General features: G+C 30.3%; 1 protein-coding gene across 1 annotated transcript; it reads left to right on the top strand.

The window, feature by feature from the left end:
* Window positions 1-267: 267 nt before the first annotated feature.
* On the top strand, window positions 268-1,747 carry LOC105797899 (heavy metal-associated isoprenylated plant protein 28). The gene is made up of 3 exons (XM_012627779.2): window positions 268-386; window positions 505-580; window positions 1,283-1,747. Exons 1-3 carry the CDS (start codon window positions 381-383, stop codon window positions 1,618-1,620), a joined length of 420 nt encoding a protein of 139 aa, XP_012483233.1. The 5' UTR covers window positions 268-380; the 3' UTR covers window positions 1,621-1,747.
* Window positions 1,748-2,039: the final 292 nt, after the last annotated feature.

Here is a 2,039-nt window from a genome sequence, read left to right on the forward strand (position 1 = left end):
AAAAAGATTCACTTCATAATTTTAGTGGTGGAAACTTATGGTGTTATAACTTGGACTTACTTATACATTATAAAAGTAAAGAGATCAAAATTATGTCAAATTAAAGAAGAGTGATTAAATATCAAATTTCAGCACAATAGAAGGACTAAAAACAGAATTAGACCATTTTCCTAAGCTAGCTTGTACTGTTGGGTTTGCCAAATATATAGGCTTCTTTTTAATTTCGAAGCAGCTTCTAGGGTTTTTCCTTTGAATCCTTTCCCAAGTTTTGTCTCTAATTTAGAAGCAACTTCAATTCCCTATATATATATACACATACATGTATATGTATGCAAATGTGTTTCAAAGAGAAAGTTTAAGAACTTCAAAATCCTTCAAAAATGACGGTTAGTCATTACCACTCTCTCTATGGATCTACATGCAATAATGCATATAATCCCCCATTTGTGTTTAAAGTTTTTTAGTAATGTATTGTAACATTAACATGTATAATTTTCGTTGCAGATGGTAGAAATGAGAGTTCATATGGATTGTAAAGGCTGCGTAGCTAAGATAAAGAAGGCTCTTGGAAAACTCAAAGGTATACATATACATACATACATATATTCAACTTCTTTACTCGTAAGAGGGGTAAAATCAGGAAATTGCTTTACGGGGTAGAGATGAATTATAAATTTTGGGTAAAGAGTAATATGGATTTGAATAATGGAGGTAAAAGTATTATAGAGGCCGTTATACTAAAAGTTAGATTATATTTTGCCTCCTCTACTAAAAAATAGGCAAATTAGTCCCTATACGTTAGATCAAAGAGCAAACTAGTCATTCTGTTAAAAATTCATCCATTTCAATTGTTAAAAATTGGTCATTGTACATCAGCATGAGGTATGCGTGACAAGTCATGTATTACTGTCTAGTTACTAGTTTTTACCAATACAAATAGATAAAGTTTTTATTTAATATACAAGGACTAATATATCCATTTTTAGTAAAAAGAATAAAATATAATTTAACTCTTAATAGAAATAGTTTTTTTACGGAATAATAGATATTTAAAAATTCACATTCACCTCAAAACTTATACGAATTGCAATTAGAATACCCATACATGCTAAAAGTAAATCAATATTCAAATCTACACCATCCATTATCTATGAATACATTTAAGTAATACGTAAACTAAAATCAAACCAAAACTGAACCAAACATTATTGTTGGAACCGGTTTTCGATTTTTTTTTCAATCCTATTTAATGGCTTTATATTTGGTATGTGTTTTTTTTTAGGAGTCGACAGTATCGAGATAGACATGGAGAATCAAAAGGTGAGTGTAATGGGTTGGGCAGCATCTGACCATATGAAGATACTTAAAACAGTGAGGAAAACGGGACGAAGAGCCGAGCTATGGCCATATCCATTCAACCCTCAGAACCAATTTTACTACGAATATTGCCAAACCGATTCAAAGGGGCCGCCGTGGCCGTCTTCGTATAACTATTACAGGCATGGATACGACGGTCACAATCATGGTTATTATCAGCCACCGCCGTACGAAACTCTTATTAGTGAACGAGCCAGCTCTATATTTAGCGACGAAAATCCCAATGCTTGTTCCATTATGTGAGCTACAATGTGTGTGCGCGTAAACAACCACATTTCAAGTATTTGTTTGTAATTTTTTATTTTTGGGTTTTTTACTTCTTCTAAGAATTGTACATAACTTTGTTGAAGAATTGCTTTATTTGTTTTAATGTTGAGGTGTTAATTTGATAAATTAAAATTTAAAATATTGAAAAATAAATAGTGAATATTTCATACACTATTAATATTTTTAATTAATTATAAATAAATGTTAAACCCTAAACTCTAAACCCTAGTTAAACCCTAAATCTTTAAACAAAGATTCTAAATTTAAGAGTTGTTAATATTTATTTATAATAGTTACTATTAATCTTTGAACAACTATATATGACATTAACACTATATATAGGCCCAACCTGAATTTGACTTGACTCAATTCATAAACATCTCTAGATTTAAAGC

The sequence above is a fragment of the Gossypium raimondii genome, chromosome 9 (assembly GCF_025698545.1).
Source record: "Gossypium raimondii isolate GPD5lz chromosome 9, ASM2569854v1, whole genome shotgun sequence".
Taxonomy (NCBI): domain Eukaryota; kingdom Viridiplantae; phylum Streptophyta; class Magnoliopsida; order Malvales; family Malvaceae; genus Gossypium; species Gossypium raimondii.

What these genes read in the sequence shown, in the direction of transcription:
- LOC105797899 (XM_012627779.2), top strand. An exon ending in GGCTCTTGGAAAACTCAAAG is followed by an intron (nt 581 to 1,282) that starts GTATACATATAC and finishes GTTTTTTTTTAG; the next exon opens with GAGTCGACAGTATCGAGATA.